At 46.1% G+C, this 19881-nt stretch overlaps 1 protein-coding gene across 1 annotated transcript in view; it reads left to right on the top strand.

Moving 5' to 3' along the window:
* The window catches only part of LOC308315196 (contactin-3-like), a 56355-nt gene that overhangs the window by 19956 nt on the left and 16518 nt on the right, over positions 1 to 19881 (top strand). Inside the window, exons 11-14 of the mRNA XM_080763052.1 lie at positions 449 to 599; positions 2671 to 2798; positions 4215 to 4384; positions 6195 to 6312. Of these exons, the coding sequence (XP_080619178.1) occupies positions 449 to 599; positions 2671 to 2798; positions 4215 to 4384; positions 6195 to 6312 (567 nt within the window). The remainder of the gene's footprint in view (positions 1 to 448; positions 600 to 2670; positions 2799 to 4214; positions 4385 to 6194; positions 6313 to 19881) is intronic.

Raw genomic sequence — 19881 nt, 5'->3', positions numbered from 1 at the left:
CACATTTTATTTATTCATCCTGACCTGATATACCGATATACTTTTATGTAACCGCTGAAAAGGGCGAAGATGAGATGATAGATGAATGTTTGATTTTCATAATGTTCTTCAAAGTTGAAGCCCTTCTCACTAAATGTGAATATCAGATATGAGTATGCCCATATTTTATGCAAACTGATAAAAAAAAGAGGTTACCGTTACTTTCATCCATGTAGAGTTTTGTCATAAATCGTTCTGGCTTATATATTTAAAATGACTTGCAAACAGTAGACTTCAGGGTGATTTCACTTTCGTTTCATTGTAAATCACATTACAGATGTTTGAAAAAGCCCTCTCCGCAGAACATTAAGAGTTGACAAGTTTCATCGACCTGGTTGTAACCTAGATCAAGTGTCCTGTGAGATTTGCAACGGTCCCCCTCTTAGGTCTGTTTGCTTCTTCCCATCAGCCTCGCCTCCAGACTTCACAGGGAACCTCCTGAGAGCTCTGCTCAAATCCAAAGCAGGCACCACGGTGACTTTGGAGTGTAAGCCCCAGGCCTATCCTCTTGCAAGCATTCTGTGGAAGAAAGGCAACTTGCCTGTTCACACCAATGACAGGTATTTAATTAAATACACTGAAGTTAACACTAGCAGTGATGATGAGCCGTTTTCAATGTACCCACGGGTGGTCATTCAAATGGGTCCCATGGAAATTGATTTGGTCTCCTATAATATAAGACTGTGTTTTGGGGGTTATAAAACAAATTATGCCAAACGTTTTAACTTAACGGGATAGTTCAGATTTGTTTAAAGATGGAGTGCCGTGATTTTTTTCCACCCTAAAACATGATCATCAGGTCTTATTGTTATAATTTTTTCAATTTTTTTTCATTAAGTATGCCTGGTTTGCCTGGTGGGTGGTGATGGGTGGTGATCCACCTGAACTGAAGCCGCACCCACAGCTGTAGTTGTATGATAAAGGGGGAGGGGTTAGGGGAGGGGCTGATAGTGTGATGTCACTATATACTATACTATACTATATACTGTTTATTTCATTGACCCGTTTGACTGTCAAGGGTTCGGCCTCCAGGAAGAAACCCTAAATACAAAGTTAATACACCATTGCACATAAAAACGATTCCAGGGTGTCTAATGAAGTACTGTCACCTCATAGACACATGAAAAACTGGAAAAATACAAAAGTTGTGGCACTCCCTCTTTAACTTAAGCTGTATGAAATACTTGCCATTAATATAGTGGTTGCAACTGTATTAATTGATTGCCCGAGTCCCATGGTGGGAGTTCTGCTCTGGTTTTGGTGAAATATGAAGTAGCTCCATCATTTTGTGGGGGGCACAGGGGACCACGCATTAAAAGTAAATTAATCCACAAAACTAACATAATTTGTATTGTTGACCTATTTCTAAAATATTAGTGCAACTTTCGTTTATTTTTTACCCCTCTATCACACAGAACTATGTTTTTTGTGTCCATATCACTACCCCCAAAAATGTGATAGAGGGGTCAAAGTTGAACGAAAGTTGCACTAATATTTTAGAAATAGGTCAACAATACAAATTACGTTAGTTTTGTAAATTAATTTACTGCGTGGCACCAGTGCCCCCCACAAAATGACCAGAACTACTTAATATTGACCAAAACCAGAGCAAAACTCCCACCACGGGACTCGGACAATCAATTAATACAGTTGCAACCACTATAATAATGGCAAGTATTTCAGACAGCTTAAGTTAAAAAACTGAACTATCCCTTTAAACATAAAAGAAAACTATACAAATGTCACATCATCATCTGATCTAAAGTTTAATTCAAATAATAATATATAATACACATATAATATACACTATCTACTGTATACTATGTTGTATACAGTGTGTAGGAGCAGATTCTAGAAGCAGATATAGGCAATGTAGAAACACTCATGGTAGGATGAGCACAGACTGCTGAGGCAGAGAGGGGCATCAGACATCAGAGGTAGATTTGGTTGCAGAACATATTATATACCGTACTGTATGCAATAGTTTGTTTGCCAGCAGTAGGCTTCAATTTCTTATTTGGTGGAATTGTATGTATATCTACCGTGTAGATCACTATAACTCTAATATCATAATCATTCATTAGTATAATTAATTATTAATGAGCGAGCAATTTTGGCGATTGCACACATTCATTTAGGTCATTATCTGTATGTTGAAAAGTGTTAGGCTTCATTCACACGTATCAAACACCAATCAAGCAAACTTTTGGTCGTTTTTTTGGGCCACCACAATGCTTTTCCAATCGGAGGCAAAAAATGGTGTGACTCTTGATCAAAATCAGAATTATTTTTGCCATTTATGTGCACATACACAAAGGTTGTCTTCGAAAGGTTGGTTCATTACATTTAATAACAATAATATAGATTAGAAACATTCATAATTATTTACACAACATAAAAAATATGATTTGATGTGCAATATACAATGTAAACTAGAGGTTTAAATAGCAACATTTACAAAATACATTATGTCTATATCACAATCATGGCAGAATGCAACGCTCTGCTGCAAATGCAGCAGCCAAAATGATGATGATGGAAATCATCTTATGTAATGCATTTTTGACATTAAACATAAATGTCAAAGCTTGGAAAATCTAAAACAGTACCTCTGTGCCTCGGCTTTTATAGGGTAACGCTTTCATCTGATGGAACTTTGAGATTGGCTAATGTGACCAAGTCTGATGCAGGCAGCTATAACTGCTTTGCAAGGAATCGCTTTGGGATGTCTAGTACAACAGGGCGACTCCTCGTTACAGGTAAGTTTGTTACTCTCAAATTCCCTAATGTTCATGAGATCGATACACGTTCTAAGAAAGCTTTATAGCGAGCTATAGATTGTCAGGAAAAGGGCAACTATAGCACTTCTAGAGGAGGAGTGAGTCAATAACTGGTGGGTGGAAAACAAACCAAACAAGTCTTTTCTTTGAGAAGTGTTTCGAGGAATGTCAAAACCTCTGAAAGCCTCTGCCCAAGAGGCTAAAGTCTATAGTAATCAACTGCCTCTTTTGATTTTAGTTTCGTTATATAGAGTGAGTCACCCCAATGGAGTATTAATTTGCAAACTTCTAAGAAGTTGTTATTCCTATACTTCTGTCTGGGTTTATTTTTTTGCTTTTTTCTGTTTTGTCTGACTACATCTGGCAGTGGGTGCAATCATGTCTTTCAAAGGTCTTTCTGAAACAACGCAGATCATTGTTTTCCTTGAAGCAGTTGAAAGCGACCAATTTACTGCAACAAATGAAGGCACCGGGAGTGGAAGTGAAGGAAGTATTAGCGAAGAGTTTTTTATAGTTTTTTGAAGTGTGTTTCTGTTTGCAGGTTTCTTATTTGTTTCATTAATGTGTTGAGGATTACATGTGCTAACTAAAGTGGTTTTCAAGGACATTATACAGTCAGTATCACAGTGGCCTGACCATTGATTATTAATGCTTTAAGAACCGAAGGGACACACTTTGCATGTAATTCATTTAAGCCCTGGCACTTAATTTCAGGTGAGACAGGTGTCTTTGTGTTGTGGATTCTCTATTTGATTCAGGCAAATTCATTATCTTGACTTTTGAAGCGCAGCATGGTTCGGCCAAACAATAGGTTTAGTTCTCTTCACACAGTGCTCCTCATTTAGGTTTAGTTCTCTTCACACAGTGCTCCTCATTTAGGTTTAGTTCTCTTCACACAGTGCTCCTCATTTAGGTTTAGTTCTCTTCACACAGTGCCCCTCATTTAAGTTCAGTTCTCTTCACACAGTGCCCCTCATTTTCGTTGGGCGTGTGTGCAGTAGCCCCTGTCATGCCAGCAACAGTTTGATCTGATTCTCAGTTCATTGTAATTGCTCTCAGGATTACAGAAGATTAAGCTAGCTGTGTTATGAATATTAGGCCATTTTAACGCAGGCTCTGTGTTATCATAGGTACTTGACTTAAGCCTTCATGATACCCCACTCACTTTACATAATGTTGGCCTGGATAGGACGTTGTCTGCCACGGTAAATTCATCTGTTCCAACAAGCAGTTATTCATTGGAACCTGCAAAGCAGCATACATGATATATCGTACATGATTGACTACCCGTTACCCTGCAATGAAGTCTTTCTTGTGCTTGGTGAGATAGTGAGATAGATAGGATAGTCATTTTCTGAGTGACTGGGTTGCTGTCCATGTGTTTATGTGGGGCAGATCCAACCAGAATCACCCAGGGTCCAGCAGACATGGAGATCATCGTGGGCGAGAGCATCGTTTTACCCTGTCAGGTTGCCAGTGACCCTGTTCTCGACGTGTCCTTCTCCTGGGCCTTCAATGGACAGCTCATCACCAAGGGAGACAGACACTTTGAGCTAGTGGGAGGGGTGAGTGACCTGCAGGCGTAATTCTTCAGAATGTGTGAATGGGCAGTTGGCACCTCATTCCATCTCGCTTCACTCATTCCAGTTCTGACTTAAAGGGCACTTGGTTTTGTGTTTCTTGGAGGGGCTTACGATGTCTATATTCTTGACTACTGTAGTTGTAACACTTTTATCATTTTGGCCATTATCATTACCTGCTGTCTGGGATGAGAAAATGTTGTAGCAAGGAACTGCTATGGGATCAATAGATCAGTTTGTAGTTTTATTGATGAAAACTTGGCCTGAGTTATTGTTGTAAAAAATTAAATACACATGCCACTCGGGATTGTACTATATAGTACAGGTAATTTTATTTTGGCTTCTAAAATCAGGTTGTCATATGATTCCACTTTGCAGTAAAGCTCAGCTCTCTCAGGCACACTAACTTTTGGTTAACTTGGCTGTTTATTTTGATTGCAGCTTTACCAGGATCACAGCTCATGAAAGAGAGTCCTGAAGTGCTACAAAACACTTAGCATGATCTTGAAACACCCTCACGCTCTTAGAGATGACTCCATTCTGCATGCATGTGTGACTGTCAGTGTTCTTATCTGAAATGAGATTCTCTCCTCGGAAATGCTATAATGTCCCCAGTCCAAAGAGATTATCAACTTAACTTTGCTGCTTCAAGGAATTAATTTACATAATTAAGCCAAGTCATCCCCACCACCACACTCTTTTCCATGGCACTGCCAAGACAAGGATTTCACCATTAATTTACTGTTTTCTGCTGATGGGTTTCTTTCTGTTCAGATGCGAATTTAGAGGGCCTCTTGTTTTTTTTCCTAGCAGAAAAAAACCCAGCCTACAGAGTGCAGAAGCAAACAGAAACGGTTGATTTTGTATAGCTCCTCACAACAGTTTTGAAGGTCACACTAATTAGTAATATCTGCAGCATTGTCGGAGACAAATTCCATTTAGTTGCATTTGTACTGTAGAACTTATGTAACCTCTAGGTGTCATTCTTTCCATCTCAGTTAGATTGAATGTTCTGCTGCAATAACAGTTTTGGACAATATGACGACAATATGCAGTTTTACAGTTTCAACTGCAAAAGCATATAAGTTGCATTAAACAATATCTTCCCCCATTATCATTTGCACATCATGCCTACAAAAGCCTTTAGCTTCTGTTCTAGTCTTATTATATTGTTTGCTACCTGCAATCCTTTATAAGCTGTTCAGATCTGTCTCAAATGAATTCATGCACGTGATTAACAAATGTATTTCGGTATTTACAGTATATGTAGTATAAATGACTCTCTCCACAAACATATTTTCAATGCACAAAATATATTTGTTGAAGCATAGAAACAAAGAAATTCCATATTCCACAAACAGGTTTATTAAAACATTTTATTTCTGACACACGCACGCACGCACGCTCGCACATTTGCTCGCACGCACTCGCGTGCACACACACACACACACACACACACGCGCGCGCGCGCACACAGTCTTTATATAAATATAACAACATCCTAATATGTTTTTGATGAAAACATTTTTGAATACATAGGCCTATGTGTATTTATATGCACATTTATTTAAAATAATACAGTCATGTGCAATAGAAATCCAGTAGACATTTGTATGCAATAATGAATATATTTATGTGCATCAAAAAGTTTTTGGAGAGTCAGTATTTCAGTATAAATACTGAAATACATTTGTGAATCCACTTCACACAAATCCATTCATTCATTTTCAGTCTATAGTCAGAAGGCCTGTTATACCATGCCATGCTTCTTAATCCCTTAATTCTTTCTTGACAGAGAACAGCAGGGGATCTCATGATCAGGAACATTCAGCTAAACCACGCTGGCAAATACATCTGTGTAGTGGATACTGACGTAGAAAGCCTGTCAGCAGTGGCCGTATTGATTGTTAAAGGTAAGAAAACCTCCTTCGCTCCACACTCTACAATTACAACTGGGCACATGGCCAGCATCATTTGGGGGAATTGCTCCCGAAAAATAATGTAATGGGTGGTAAAGGGATATTTAGCCAAAAACAAATTTATAAAGAGATGGCTTTCATCTAATCTATTATTATCTCCACTGTTCACCCGTCTGTCTGTGTGTCGTTCCGCAAATTAATCTTACGAATCGCTAGGCCAATCAGCATCATATTTGTTGTGCATTCTCTCCACGCTGACAGCTGGCCAAAGCTGGTTAAATTCCTGAATATCTATCTGATCAGTCAATAACACCTATGCCATTTTTGTGAATTAATAATCACAGAGCAATTATCCATCCAGGGTATGGAATATGCATCCCATGAGGCTATGGACTGGTACTAGCCAATCAGGCACCCATACGTTCAGCTTATGACTAACTACAGCATGGGATTGTGGGAATTATGCAAATATTTATTGATTTGTGTAAACTTTGTCTCATAATGTGGGCACAGATCTTCAGCAATATTCAACTAGTCTCTTTCTGTTGGCTATTAACTGCTACTTCTATGATCACTCGGTACCAAACAATGAACGCCCACAACAAATGTTCCTGACCTGGTGGAGACCTGTGCTCCAAGGAGCACTTTTTCCTAGTTCTCTACAATGAGCCCCAAGGCATGTAACGCTGGTTGTGGCACGCTCTCGATACACAGTTGGAGCAATAGTCTGAAGGTTTCAAAACATGAATTGCTGCCTAAAATTCATATCTTAAGGGGAATTACTCGGGACCCCAAAAGCATTGAAAGGACCAGTGATGTCAGTAACCACGGTTCCTGAAGCCCAATTCACACAGTGTAAATTAGGCATCAGACAGAGGAGAACGGAAGTTACTGCCTTAACTGCTCACTAGCACACTAGCTGATGATAAATGGTAGCTGATTTTTTTCTCTCGAATCCTACAAATTCTAAGCACAGGAGAATATGTTGACTGTATAGCCTACGGTTATAGGCCTGTGTGAAGTGAGCGGTGCATTTATACATTTATTGTTATAGTTACTGTACTGTGATCTGTATACTGTATTGTAGTGCACTGTACTCTCTACTGTAGTGTACTCTACTGGCCACTTTAGGTGGTACAGCTTTCCGTGCTTGGACATACTGTACATACAGACACATGGACAGACATACGGTCACACATAGCTCCGTAATGGAGCGGAGGCACCGCTTAAAAATTGAGGCAGAGGTTCTTCCTTGGCCTACTAATGTCCATGCAAAGTCTCACGCTGATCGGTCAAACGGTACCAGAGATTAGCTGTTCACGGACACACAAGGGGGGGGGGACAGTGGCAAAAATATAGTCTTTGGCCTTCGGCCCTCTGGCCTCCGGAGACAAACCATCAGATTTTTACGGCTGTAACAATGATGCAAAATCTCTGAATCCTGAATTTCATCAGACTTTGCCAATTTGAGGCCCAGTTATTACCCGTTGATTGATTAATAATGGCCTGATTGTATTAAAAATATCCAAGTTAATCTCAAGGCAGCACTTTAATTTACCAAATGAATTAGCTTATTGTTGTTGTACTTGTAAACTCAATCGCACAACAGTGTCGCTTGCCAAACCGATTGGCTCTACAAGCTAACAACGCATCAACGCATTTGTTATCTTGTAGATCCATTACTGGAGTAATTTGACTTGTGCAGCAATGTTTATTTTTTATTTTTTTTAAGCCCAAACCAATGGGTCGAGACTCGAGACGCAACAAAATGGTTTTAGCGTTCGTCCCAGCGGTGTGATATGTCCTGTTGTACGTCGGCACATGGTGGCACATGTCGACCAAAGTAATTCAATTGGTTCAGTTCAATGGTTGCTTGAAATTACATGCGCCTACATGCATCTACTACTCTACTCGCAACCGGTTTGTTGCAAGGAGTTGCATGGTGACCCATTGGTGTGGTTTGGGCTTTAGTCACTGCTGGCTTATTGACCTTCTATGATATTTGTTTTTGGAGTTTGGACTTTAATCACTTAAACCCTAGCGTAGTAGCGTCCCTATTCAGGGGTGAACATTTGGTGAAAATAGCAGTTTAGTGAAAACGGAATGGTGCCCATCAAATAGAATATAAATTATTTGTATAGCCTACAGTCAGGCCCTGATTAACGTATTGGCTCACAGGGCTGCAGCCCAGGGCACAAGGCTCTCGGGAGTACACATCGTCCAGGCAGCGGCTGCCTCGTGTGTGTGTGTGTGTGTGTGTGTGTGTGTGTGTGTGTTTTAAGGCTGTACCCTAGCCCTTATTTTAGGACTCGAACTTCGGCAGGAATTTTCGAGTGAACATTCAGACCAATCATGACAAACACAATTTTTCGGGCCAAACAAAGAATTAGAAAGTAGAAAAAACGGCAGGTTACAACACGTTTTGTTCTTTGTAATTATTTGGTCCAAAATATTGTGTGTGTTGTCATGATTTGTCACGACAAGAGTTGGCTTTGTACGATGCTTAAAGGTCTTTCAATAAATAAGTTTTGAAATGCCTATGGAGAAAATGGAGAATAATTTCCTGGACCACTCGTCGTTCTTTGCAAAAGGATGTCTGTTTAACAGATTAAATGTAATCAGCAGGGCACAGCAGGGAATCGAACCCCATCCCAGTAAACCAGGAGCTCCATGCCTGTGCCAAAGTGCTTAGTTTGCGATGCAACGCAAAAACCTACCCTAGGATAGGAGCCCTACCCTACCAGCCCTACCCTACCAGCAGCAAAGAATACAAAAACAGATACTTACCGTGAACCATCACATTCTTCTGCAGATGACAGGCAGTGTCCACAAGTTAGGTGAAATGACGGAACCGGACAAAATTGTGGCAGTCGACACAAAAGACGCAACGCAAACGAGTGCAACAGCAGGCAGCCTGACGCGACGCAACCGCAGGAAGCCGGAACGCAAACGCAAACGAGAGCAACACCATCAGTACTCTGCTTAACCACACCAGCGACAGCAAAGGACAATAAACAAGATTTGTACTCACTGCGCAGCAAGCAGCTCTTCACAGCAGCAGCTATAGTGTACAGTTCCTACCTCAATGTCTTGTGCAGGGAGGGGGGCATCGGTCTGGGACACTTCACATGGGCTCCAGGGTGGGGGTCCTCGGAAGCCTAAATTGGTGGGGCTGTGGGGCCCATGGACATGGCTCGTCTCAGGGTCCAGGGCTTGGTGCTGCCTACACCACTGGTGCAGTGACTCTTCATATTCTGGAATTACATGAAGAGAAAAGATAAGTGTCATTAGTGTTATGTAGGCCTACATCACATTAGAAACACATGTGGCTGTATAGCCTTGTCAGCCCCCACAACCCATATTTTACAACTTAACATCCCTCCCCCAAGCCCAACATTGTATTGTGCGTTTGTGACAATACCAATTTTATATTGAAGATGAAGTGTTAGCATGTTTAACCAAACGGACCCTTAAAGCTCTCAGTGTACAAATGGAACCAAATGGACCCTTACAGCTCTCAGTGTACAAATGGAACCAAATGGACCCTTACAGCTCTCGGTGTACAAATGGAACCAAATGGACCCTTACAGCTCTCGGTGTACAAATGGAACCAAATGGACCCTGTCCACTGTCTGAAGAGTTTGAATGCCAGTCAAAAAGACACTATGAGCCATATTGGAACAGTTACCTTAACTCTTGTTATAAAACATAACTGGAGGTTACGCAGTAACCGTGGTTATATTAGGGATATGAGTGAAGCGATTCACTATGGGAGCGCTCCCTCTGAGCGCGAGACACAGAATAATTATTAATAAACTCACATTCTACTAGTCGAATGGGCCTTTGCGACATGCCGTATTCCGTCACCTCCCCGGGTATAACCGGCGAAATACGCGCATGCGCACTAATTCGGTGAACATTTTCCTTCTGCCGTAACAAGCTAGAAGGGTATCTTGGTGAATCGCTTCACTCATATCCCTAATATAACCACGGTTACTGCGTAACCTCCAGTTATATAGCGGAATATTCGCTTCAGCGATTCACTATGGGAGACTTCATAAACTCCCTTCACCATATCACTGACGTGACACACCCATCCGACAGGTATACCTCCGTGGCCACCTGCGTCCCTGACACAGTGACCACAACCAGGATTCGGGAAGACGGGCAGACGAAGGCCACCCGGGTCACCGACCCGCTGGCCATGTCCCTACCTAGTGAGGCGCAGACAGCCCAAAGGCCGTCTAGAGCACCTCAGGGCTAACTGGGCTGATGGTCTTGGACCACCTCATGGCTCCAGGGCCTAAACCTATGCCCCAGGCTCTGGGCTAACCTAAGTTACCTGAACCAGGGCCTACCTATGCGAACCGCCGCGTGCAGACGCGACACCAAGGACAGCATGAGCCAGAGCCGGCTCTGCTACGTCCAGGTTATAAAACCTCGCAAACGTCGACGGGGACGACCAGCTCGCCGCCGTACAGACGTCCTGTATCGAGACACCCTTGAACAACGCCCAGGATGCCGCCACACCCCTCGTGGAGTGTGCCCTCAGGCCATCCGGCGGGGGTGTACCCGTACTAGCATAGGCCAGTTGAATGGCTTCCACAATCCACCGGGAAAGCCGCACCTTCGTGACAGGTTTACCTATTGCCCCAGCGCCCCATGCCACAAACAGCTGGCTACCCTGCCTCAAGGGAGCTGTTCTCTGCATGTATATCCGTAACGCCCTCACTGGGCATAAAGAGTGTAACTTCCTATCCTCCTCCCCCGCATGAGGAGGTGGATGGAACGACCCCAGATCAACAGGAACACTCCGAGCGAGAAAATTCTTAGGCACAAAGGCTGGGTTCGGTTTCACCGTCACCCTAAGTCCATCTACACTGAAGAACATGCAGTCCGCACTTACAGATAAGGCATGCATGTCACTAACCCGCTTAGCGGTCGTCAGCGCGATCAACAGAGCGGTCTTGAGCGATAGGAACTTTAGCTCCACCAACTCCAGAGGTTCAAACGGCGCCCCCATAAGAGCGTCCAGAACCAGAGATATGTCCCATGGCGGAGCCATAGACCGAGAGACCGGACGTGCCCTGTTCGCGCCCTTCATGAAGCGACGTACTAGGGGGTATTCACCCAAGGTCTTCCCCTCAATACCTATGTGACAGGACGAAATGGCTGCCAGATTGACCTTCACCGTGGAGAAGGATTTTCCGTCGTCCAAGAACTCCTGAAGGAAGGTCAGAACTTCCTTCACCGAGGCCAGGTACGGGACTACTTGCCCAGGCCTCTTCAAACACCACCGTTCGAAGACCCGCCAGGCTACATCGTACTGTTTTCTGGTCGACTGGGCCCTAGCTCCCTGAATAGTCGCTATGACGTTAGGAGGTAGGCCCTCATCCTGCAGATTCAACCTCTCACGGGCCAGGCCCACAGGTCCAGCGCGTGCGGTTGGGGATGGAATATTTCGTGTCTCACTTGAGTGAGCAGGTCCGCCCGCAGCGGGAGCTGCCAAGGGCGGTCGTACAGGAGCGGAGTTATCTCCGACCTCCACGACCCCCATGACGGAGCGATCAGGATCAAGGTCAGGCCCTGAGTCCTCACCCTGTTTAGCGTGGGAAGGATCAGGGACAGTGGGGGGAACGCATATAGCAGAGACCGAGGCCACCCGTGAGCTAGAGCATCCAAGCCCAGAGGTGCCTCCCCCCCGATAGAGAAGAACAGGGGACATTTCGTGTCCTCTGTCGAGGCGAACAAGTCCACCTCGGGAGTCCCGAACCTGTCCCAAACCTGTGCCGCTACCGCGGGATGTAGAGACCAGTTTGCATACCTGAGCGGACCCCTGGATAGCAGGTCGGCCCCTGCATTCAGGAGACCTGGGACGTGACATGCCCTGATCGAGAGGAGGTGCTCGTCGCACCACAAAATCAGCTGGCGTGCTAGCATGTGCAGCTGGCGTGACCTGAGTCCGCCCTGTTTGTTGATGTAGTACATCGTCGTAGTGTTGTCCGTGCGTATCAGCACGTGGCAACCACGTAGAAACCGCTTGAAACGGTGTAGAGCTAGTAGAACCGCCATTAACTCCAAATAGTTTATGTGGGCGGTTCGGAGGCCGGCGTCCCATGTCCCCCTGGCCGTCCTCCCATCGAGGGTGGCACCCCACCCCGATAGACTCGCGTCCGTAGTGACCACCTTTCTGGAGAGGACTATCCCCATGGGGACGCCCTCTGTTAGGACATTTTGACCATTCCACCATTTCAGAGCCAGCACACATTCCGCTGTCACTAGGACCCGTCTGTGTCGCTGACTGCTGGGGATCCGCAGAGATCTCAGCCATGCCTGAAAAGGTCTCATATATAACCTGCCTAGGCGTACCAGGGAGATGGCCGAGGCCATGAGGCCCGCCATCCTCAGACAAGTTCCAAACGCAACCTTGTGACCTGTTCTGAAAAGAGTCAAACATGCACGGAATGACTTGACTCTCTCTTGACTCAGTCTGGCCGTGAAAGAGAGAGAGTTCAGTGTTATGCCTATATAGTCTATTATCCGTGCAGGCACTAAAATACTTTTCACGTGATTTATGCTGAAACCCAGAGAAGATAGGAGACTCACCACTAGTTGAGTGTGGGACAGCGTCTCCGGTGGTGAGCTCGCGCAGATCAGCCAATCGTCTATGTAGGTTGCGATGCGGACCCCCCGCCGTCTCAGTGGAGCGATGGCGGCTTGTGTGCATTTCACGAAAACCCTGGGAGAGAGGGACATCCCGAACGGCAGCACCATGTACTCGTATAGCTTCCCCTCGAAACCGAAGCGCAGAAACTTCCTGTGCGGTGGATAGATAGGGATGTGAAAATAGGCGTCTTTTAAATCCACGCTGGTGTACCAGTCGCCCTGGCGCAGAGAACGCACTAGCGAGTCCGCTGTCAGCATCTTGAAGCGGAAAGTTTTCATGTGTCGATTGAGAGCACGGAGGTCTAGGATAGGCCTTAGCCCCCCCCCCTTTTTTGGTACAAGAAAGTATCTTGAATAAAAACCCATCTTGCTCTCGTTCGTGGGAATCTCCCTGATGGCTCTCTTGTTTACCAAAGAGACTATCTCCGATCGTAGTACATCCGCCGCCTGACCACTCGCGTGTGACATAACAATCTTCTCGAACACGGGTGGTCTCATTGCAAACTGTAGCTTGTATCCGCGGGCGATGGTGCGCAGCACCCACGGAGATGCACCAATCTGTTTCCACTGTTCTAAATGTAGAGCTAGTGGATTCTCTATAACTACTGGAGAATTTTTCTGTGGTACTATGCTGCCCCCTGTTGGACAGGGGCTGGCAGCGGCCTGACTCACCTTGTGAGATGACACAGAATTCTCCGCCACCGGCCTGGCGCTCATTGATGGTGCAATGGCGCCCTCTGGTGGCGGGGGCGACCAATCCTGGAAAATTTGGCCGTGACGGTGCCAGCAAGTGACAGGTCTGAGGCTGTGACCTGTCACTTTGTTGACACGTCCCCCCACACTTCCCGAGAGCCGCAGTGGCTCTCTTGAAGGTGGGTTCATGACCCTCTGGGTTCGGGTTTGTATTTGGGTTTTTTGTTTGTTTTTTATTTTGCAATATTTTATTACAGAAAAAACATCCACAGAACATTTTGCAATATGACATTCTTGTACATTTACAGAATATTTTACAGTGTGGAAATTGTGTACACTCTGAACACCAACGTCGTCTACTGCGATCCGGTGTGAGCACAATTTTAACCTCTTTGGAGGTGGTCCGCCGGCGAGGTCCGAGACCACTCCCGACGGATTCAAACCCAGAACCAGGGGTGCTGGGGGGCTGGCCCTCTGCGGCCCCCCGAGGCAGGGCCAGGCCTGCTATTTATTGCGGCCACGCCCGCGTCCACGTCCCCTGAATCCGCCTCTGCGTGATGGGGAGTTCTGGCGGCGGCGGTCGTCTCCACGAGGCGTTCGCTGTCTTCCACGGGTCTGGTTGAATGCACGTGACCCCTCCCCTCTCCCCGTGAAGGGGGGGGGGCGGGAGGACGGACGCTCATTGCGGACTCTCCAGGCCTGACGGCTGTGCCTCTCGGCAGGCTGGCGAGCAGGAGGAGGCGGGGCTGACTGAGCAGGTCTACCCGGGCGGGGGAGGTGGCTCCCTGCTTCGGCTTGCCGTTTCTGCTCCTCTCCGGAGGCGATGAGCTTGTTTAGAGCGTCGTGGAACAGGCCCTCATGGGTAATGGACCCTCTAAGCATTACAGAGCGGACGTCACCTGGGTTTGGAATTGGAAACACGTCCAGCCATCTCACTCTTTCTTGTTGGACTGCGTTGGCCATGCCTCGTCCAACAGCCTCCGTGACGGTCAGCGTGAGCTCTATGATCTCATCGACGAGGCGTTGGGCCTCGGCCAGTTGGTCCGGAGTGGGAGCTGTACCCGCCTCGGCCAAGAGCATCGATAGGGAGCCCTGCAGTAGGGCCCCTGCGTTGGCTGACTTGGCAATGGTCACCATGTTGTCGTAGAGGCGGTTGAGAGCTAGCGAGGCGTCCTTGTCTTTCTTGTCAGGGAAAACCGGGTCCCTATCCATGGGGAAGTAGTGAGGGCTGTGAGGGTTCACCAGGTACCCTGCGGTGGCCCTGTCTATTTTTGGGAGTCCTAGCAAGCCCACCTCGTTGGCGAGCTCGGTGTCTAGGGCCAGCCCCCGACGGCGCTGTTTCTTGGCGTCAGAGGCAGGTTCGGCCCAGGTGTGGGTCAGTACACTTTTAAAACCTCCGGCGAGCGGCAGCGAGTCTTTAGGTTGAGGCTCGGTCCGCACGACTCTGCGGCATTGCCAGCCGTCCTCTGGCGGCAGGCCAGGGTCCTCTTTGGGCCAGTCTCGCCCGCACCTGACCGCTGCTGTTCTGTATAGATCCAGCAGCTCGGTCTCTCGCTTACGCAGCTCGGCTGTAGGTGGATTGGCCTCTGGTGGTGCGATGGCGCCCTGCACGGGCGCCACTTCCTGTCCAGCAGGGGCTGCCTGTTCGGCCGCCATAGCAGCTGCTTGGGCGTCGACGGCCGGAGGGTCCTCGGCCCGCTGCTCTCCGTCCACATCAACATATTCCTCCTCAACAATGACGTCGTCGTCGTCGTCGTAGTCGGAGTCGTGGACCTGGTCCAGCACTCTATAGTGTTGGTAGGAGGGAAGGCCGGTCTCCATGTCGTCGCCTTCGTCCCCGTCTTCGTCCCATTCATGGTCGGCACGTGGGGCGTGGGTCAAGGGCGGGAAGTCCTTGTCCATGTCAAAGACTGGGGGGGTCTTGGCCATCGCTACTGGGGCCCCCTGGGACTCGGAGGGCCTAGACGTGGAGGCTACTTCGTCTGGTGGAGGCCTACTTACCGTGGCCGACGCAGTGGAGCGGGGCCTGGCGCCTTGCCTGATGAAAACATCTTTCTGGTCATTATTATTATAATCAGCAGAGGGTAAGGGGATCCCTGAGCTCATTGGTACACACGAGGGACTATGGCTAGGCCGTGTGTTATTTACCGTGGCGGGGCCTGCACGGCATCCATCTTGTGCGTCTTTGAGCAGACGGTCCTCGAAGTCATCATAGTTTTCGTCGTTGTCGCGCTCGGGGGACTCGTATAACTTCCGTACACGGGTCAAACGGCGCCAAAGGTTGCGTTTGTCCATGTTCGCGCACTTAAGACATTTATCCGGAAAATCTAGGGCCTCTTCTGCGTGGTCGAGGCCCAGACAGTAGGCGCACAAGTTGTGCTGGTCCCATCCGGACATGGAGTTGCCGCAAGAGCGGTTCTTACATGTCTTTTGTTGCATCGGGTACTTGTCGCCTTGATAGCGGCGGGCTGAAGCTCTAGAACAACTCCGTTCAGACATGCTGCTGTGGTTACAGTACACTAGCAGCTAATAGGTACAGCAACGGAGATAAACGACACGGCTTGTGCAGCACGAGACAGTGTATGGCTTATACAGCAACCCGAACAAAAAGGCTAGAAGCTATCGCTTATGCAGCGGGGCTAACTAGTTAACAAAGGCTAGGCTTATACAGCAGCTAACAGGCTAGAAGCTATCGCTTTCACAGCGGGGCTAACTAGCTAACAAAGGCTATGCTTGTACAGCAGCTAACAGGCTAGAAGCTATGCTTTCACAGCGGGGCTAACTAGCTAACAAAGGCTTATACAGCAGCTAACAGGTTAAGCAGTTTTAGCTTACACAGCGAGTACTTACTTAGCGATAGAAGTCTTAAATTCGTGAGCTTATATCACCGAGGTGAGATCACCGATAAAGGAACCTCGCGGTACAGGTCGAATTGCAGACCCGTCCTTATTGAGATTAATTGTTTTATTTAACCAATATCGGAAAAAGGATCTCAGTGATATGAAAGCTTGTGTCTCACGAGCAGAAGAAAATCGAATTAGTGCGCATGCGCGTATTTCGCCGGTTATACCCGGGGAGGTGACGGAATACGGCATGTCGCAAAGGCCCATTCGACTAGTAGAATGTGAGTTTATTAATAATTATTCTGTGTCTCGCGCTCAGAGGGAGCGCTCCCATAGTGAATCGCTGAAGCGAATATTCCGCTATATAACTCCACATCTCAGTGGCATTCATTCACAGATCAAGTTACCCAAACTGAATCATTTAAAACAAAGCTAAAGGTTTAAGTTTAACATGTAGTTACCTTCTTGCTACAGCCAGACGGTGTGTAACTTCTTGCTACAGACAGACCAGGAAGACATCAGAATGCTGCTTCCACACACCCTTATATAGTTGAGGCCATCACAGGAGCCAATCAGCAGCCTGGCTCCTCCTAAACGTTAGCCAATCACACGCAGTCACCACACTTTTTTTATTTATTATATTCTGTCTGTCTGTCTGACTATAAGACAACTGAGAATAAGGCTTCAGCACACTCTGACATAGGCTAATGATGACTTTGGAAGACAGCATTATTGTGCATGTTGGAACTGTGTACTGTGTTCAGTTTAAAAATGTAGTGTACAAGAAGTTGATCTGGAGCTGCTTTGAGCTTGCTGGCCTTCGAGATCAAGATGAGCTGTTAATAGAAACCTGATTCCGTCCCCCTCCCAGATTGTAAAACCGAGGCTACTGAAAAACACAATTATTTCAATGGCAGTGTGGATGGAGAGAGAGGATTTTTGTGCAACTAAGCAACAGCAAGCAATGGGTGCGGAAGAGGGGTGGGATCGCGTCTGGGACTTGACAAAAAGTCAATTTCAAGCAATTCATTAAATATGAACTAAAACATTCTGCCAACATTAAGCCATTAATAAACACGCCAGACAATAGAACACAGCAATCAAGTTACAGCAGAACTCCAGTATGTTTCTGCCAGTCAGTAGGCCTCGTTAAAAAGAAGCAGATATTATGTTCTGAAGTACATGAGCTAACCACCTCCACTGAATTTCCATTTAAGCTACCGCAATTAATGTTACACAATCAATTTCAAATCAGTAACTTAGCAGCATAGCTAATGAAAAAGGATCAAAAGAACAGCGCCTGCATAAGGAACAAAGAAACTCAATTTGTTTTTAATAACTGTTTTCTCTTCTTGCTGCAATCAGAATCACATATGCAATGTGCACAAGTAAGACAACCTGTATGTCTATATCAGTCAACGTAAAAGCAGATAACCACCTTAAATCATTACCATCCAGTAGGCTTACTGTACCTTGACCTTTATCTAACCCAGTGGTTCCAAAAACTTTTTAGCAATGTTTCTCGGTGGCGGCGGTGGCTCAGATAGAGTGGCTGGATGGTAACCGCAAGGTTGCTAGTTCAAACCCGGGCTCCCCCAGAGTTAGTGTCGAAGTGTCCTTGAGCAAGACACTGAACCCCTAATTGCTCTTGAAGTGCTGGTTGGTGCCTTGCATGGTTTCCGCCGCCAATCAGTGTATGAATGTGTGTGTGAATGGGTGAATATAATGCACAATCTATGTAAAGCGCCTTGGATAAAGGCGCTACATAAATGGTAAAACCATTTACCATTCTTGCTTGAGTCGATAGGCTAAGTGGCTTAGCAAATCACACAAATCTGTTAAGTGTCATATGAGGTGAGGGATGATTTCTGTGTCATGTTTTGAAAAGGTTGGATATATATCTATATCTGTATCTGTATCAGTGGCCCAACTTGGTTTGTTGATGTTCCTTGTATGAAAATCCCAATAAGCACTGCCTTTAAAAATCAAATTACATATCAAGGCTGTGTAGCTAGATTGTTTTGACCTAGTGTTTACTAATGTTCTGAACTTCTATCATTGGATGTCACATGGTGTAATACTAATACTGCCTGCTCGTGAGTCGTGACTGACTGCTGCCCTTAATACCATTAATTTGGACAAAGTGGCTTGAAATTTCAGGTTGCAAAGCTTAAGGCTGGAAGGTTAACAACGGCTGATTGCAAGCCCAACACTTTCAGCAAATTGACAGTGTAAGAGAGTGGTTTAGACATTGCATTCCAGAATACTATACTACAGTATACAATTGTGTCCGAGACCTTTTTAGAGATAAGGTGAAAGTAAGCAAGTAATTAGATGTTTATTGGGCACCAACCGGCCTACTCGGGAACTATGAAGTCGGGAACGATGCAAGTTGGGAATGCATGTTCAACCCATCCATCCATCTTCAACCGCTTATCCGTAGTCGAGTCGCGGAGGCAACAGCTCCACCAGAGAGCTCCAGACTTCCCTCTCCAGAGAAACATTAGTGACTTCCTCCTCGGGGATCCCGAGACGTCCAAGGCCAGTGAGTCGATGTGTTTCCTCCAACTGCGCCTTGGTCTGCCCCGGGGTCTCCTCCCAGTGGGACGTGCTTCGAGGACCTCCCTAGGGAGACACCCGAGAGTTATCCTAACCAGAACCAGCCCGAACCACCTAAGCTGGCTCCTTTCCAGGCGAAGAAGCAGCGACTCTACTCCGAGTCTCTCTCGCATTAATGAACTTCTCACACTATCTCTAAGGGAGATGCCAGCCACCCGTCGAAGAAAACTCATTTTGGCCGCTTGTATTCGCAACCTTATTCTTTCGGTCATGACCCACAATTCATGACCATAGGTGAGAGTAGGAACGAAGATTACTTGGTAGATAGAGAGCTTTGCCTTCTGGCTCAACTCTCTTGAACCACTTGAAACCATTGTCACTGCACCCATTGTACCCATCTGTCTCTCTGTACCCTTTCTGCCTATGGAGAATTCTGTAGCTTATTCTCTGTCTTTCTGTGTCCCTTTATGTCCATATATTGAGAATTCTGTATCTCATTGGCTGTCTGCCTGTGTCCCTCTATGCCCATATATGGAGAGCTCTGTATCTGTCTGCCATTGTCACTTTTATTCCCATATATGGATATCACAGATGTCATCAGTATATGCCAGTTCTGACCCGGATCTCCAATACTGTATGTTATGATTAATCTTTGACCCGAATTCAGCCTAATGATATTGCAGGATTCTAGAAATGAATTTGGATTTGTTACACAACGTGCCTAGCAGATATGAAAACGAGGAACAGACAGAACGAGCAGGAACAGAGCATGCATCTCATATCATTGTGCACAGTCAGTCAG

Source organism: Protomyctophum bolini, assembly GCF_963924005.1.
Source record: "Protomyctophum bolini genome assembly, chromosome: 5".
Classification (NCBI taxonomy): domain Eukaryota; kingdom Metazoa; phylum Chordata; class Actinopteri; order Myctophiformes; family Myctophidae; genus Protomyctophum; species Protomyctophum bolini.
The sequence above is the reverse complement of the archived record's forward strand: the minus strand, read 5'-3'. Positions and strand labels throughout refer to the sequence as shown.